General features: G+C 50.2%; 1 protein-coding gene across 1 annotated transcript; it reads right to left on the bottom strand.

Annotated features, from left to right (window-relative positions):
* Positions 1-283: 283 nt before the first annotated feature.
* On the bottom strand, positions 284-1,032 carry Pmar_PMAR025298 (conserved hypothetical protein; the record flags this gene model as incomplete). The annotated part of the gene is made up of 2 exons (XM_002778489.1): positions 284-396; positions 471-1,032. Coding segments are annotated over 2 exons (675 nt in total), but the record flags the coding sequence as incomplete, so codon positions are not given.
* Between the last annotated feature and the right edge of the window lie 103 nt (positions 1,033-1,135).

The raw sequence follows: 1,135 nt of genomic DNA, 5'->3' as shown, positions 1-1,135 counted from the left end.
CCAATGTCGAAGCTAGTGATGATTTTATGGAAATTTCCAATTTCACTGGATTGAGTCCCTAATGGTTGCTAACCACTGGTTGGCAGTCTTAGAGGGTAGTCCCCCCGGGGCACGTGAGAGGCAGAACAGAGAGCAATCACCGTGTATGGTTACCCATATACACTCCGGTCGATGCTGTGTAAGCAAGCCACCGCCACCACCAGCGTGAGGGCCTATTATGAGGCGGACGTCCTCGGACTGACAACCAACAGGCACCCTAAGGATCCACCTTGGATCGCCTCACATTCATAATGGTGCCATGATGGAACCATAGTTGGCCGATGGCCGACCTCCCGATTTCAGTTTTGGTGAGATATTCTCGAAGTTTATAGAAGAAAGATTCGCCGTCTGCTGGGACTAAGACGCAGCAACGTTCGATATAAATCAATCTCGAAAATGAATGAGCTCAGCATTCCCAAGGGTGGTCTCACTTGGTCGATGCGGGACGAGGATGATCATGTCGTATTTCACACCGAATTTTTCCGGATGGAAAAATTCCAGTATAAAATGCACCAGGGAATCCAAGTCCGGATCGCCTGTAACAAGCACGTTGAGCCGCGAACCATATCGTCTGTAGTGACGAAGACCGATGCGCCGATTCCGCACGAGGAGAAGGAACTTCGTAGTGGTCAGTGAAAAGGCTGCAATACCGCCCAGAATGACGGAGGGCACAACCAGTCGGCCCAGCACGGTTTGCGGTTTAAAATCGCCGAGGCCCACAGTGGTGATCGTGATGATAGTGAAGTAAACCGCTTGGAAAAGTGACCACATATTCCTGCCAGTATTGGTAGACGTTTGTCGAGGCAGCGAAAAGCTCTCTTGTAGAAAGCCAGCATCGCCCAAGAGCTCTACTGTGAGTATCGTATTGGATACGAGCCACAGCCAACAGAAAACAAAGACAGTGACGTTGAGAACTTCGTGTTTGAACGAGTTCTGCCCTTTCCGTTGCCAATAGTCAGACACGAGTGTGAAATTCCGCCAAGCGTGAGACATCCGAGCGCTGGCCACGAAACAGAATGACCACCAGCTCCGGCCTTGCAGAAGTAGTGAACGTAATAGCAGCACCTCTACTGGTAGTCTCCATATAAGAACTCTA

Source organism: Perkinsus marinus (assembly GCF_000006405.1).
Source record: "Perkinsus marinus ATCC 50983 genomic scaffold scf_1104296949142, whole genome shotgun sequence".
NCBI lineage: Eukaryota > Perkinsozoa > Perkinsida > Perkinsidae > Perkinsus > Perkinsus marinus.
This window is presented reverse-complemented; position numbering and strand designations above follow the sequence as displayed.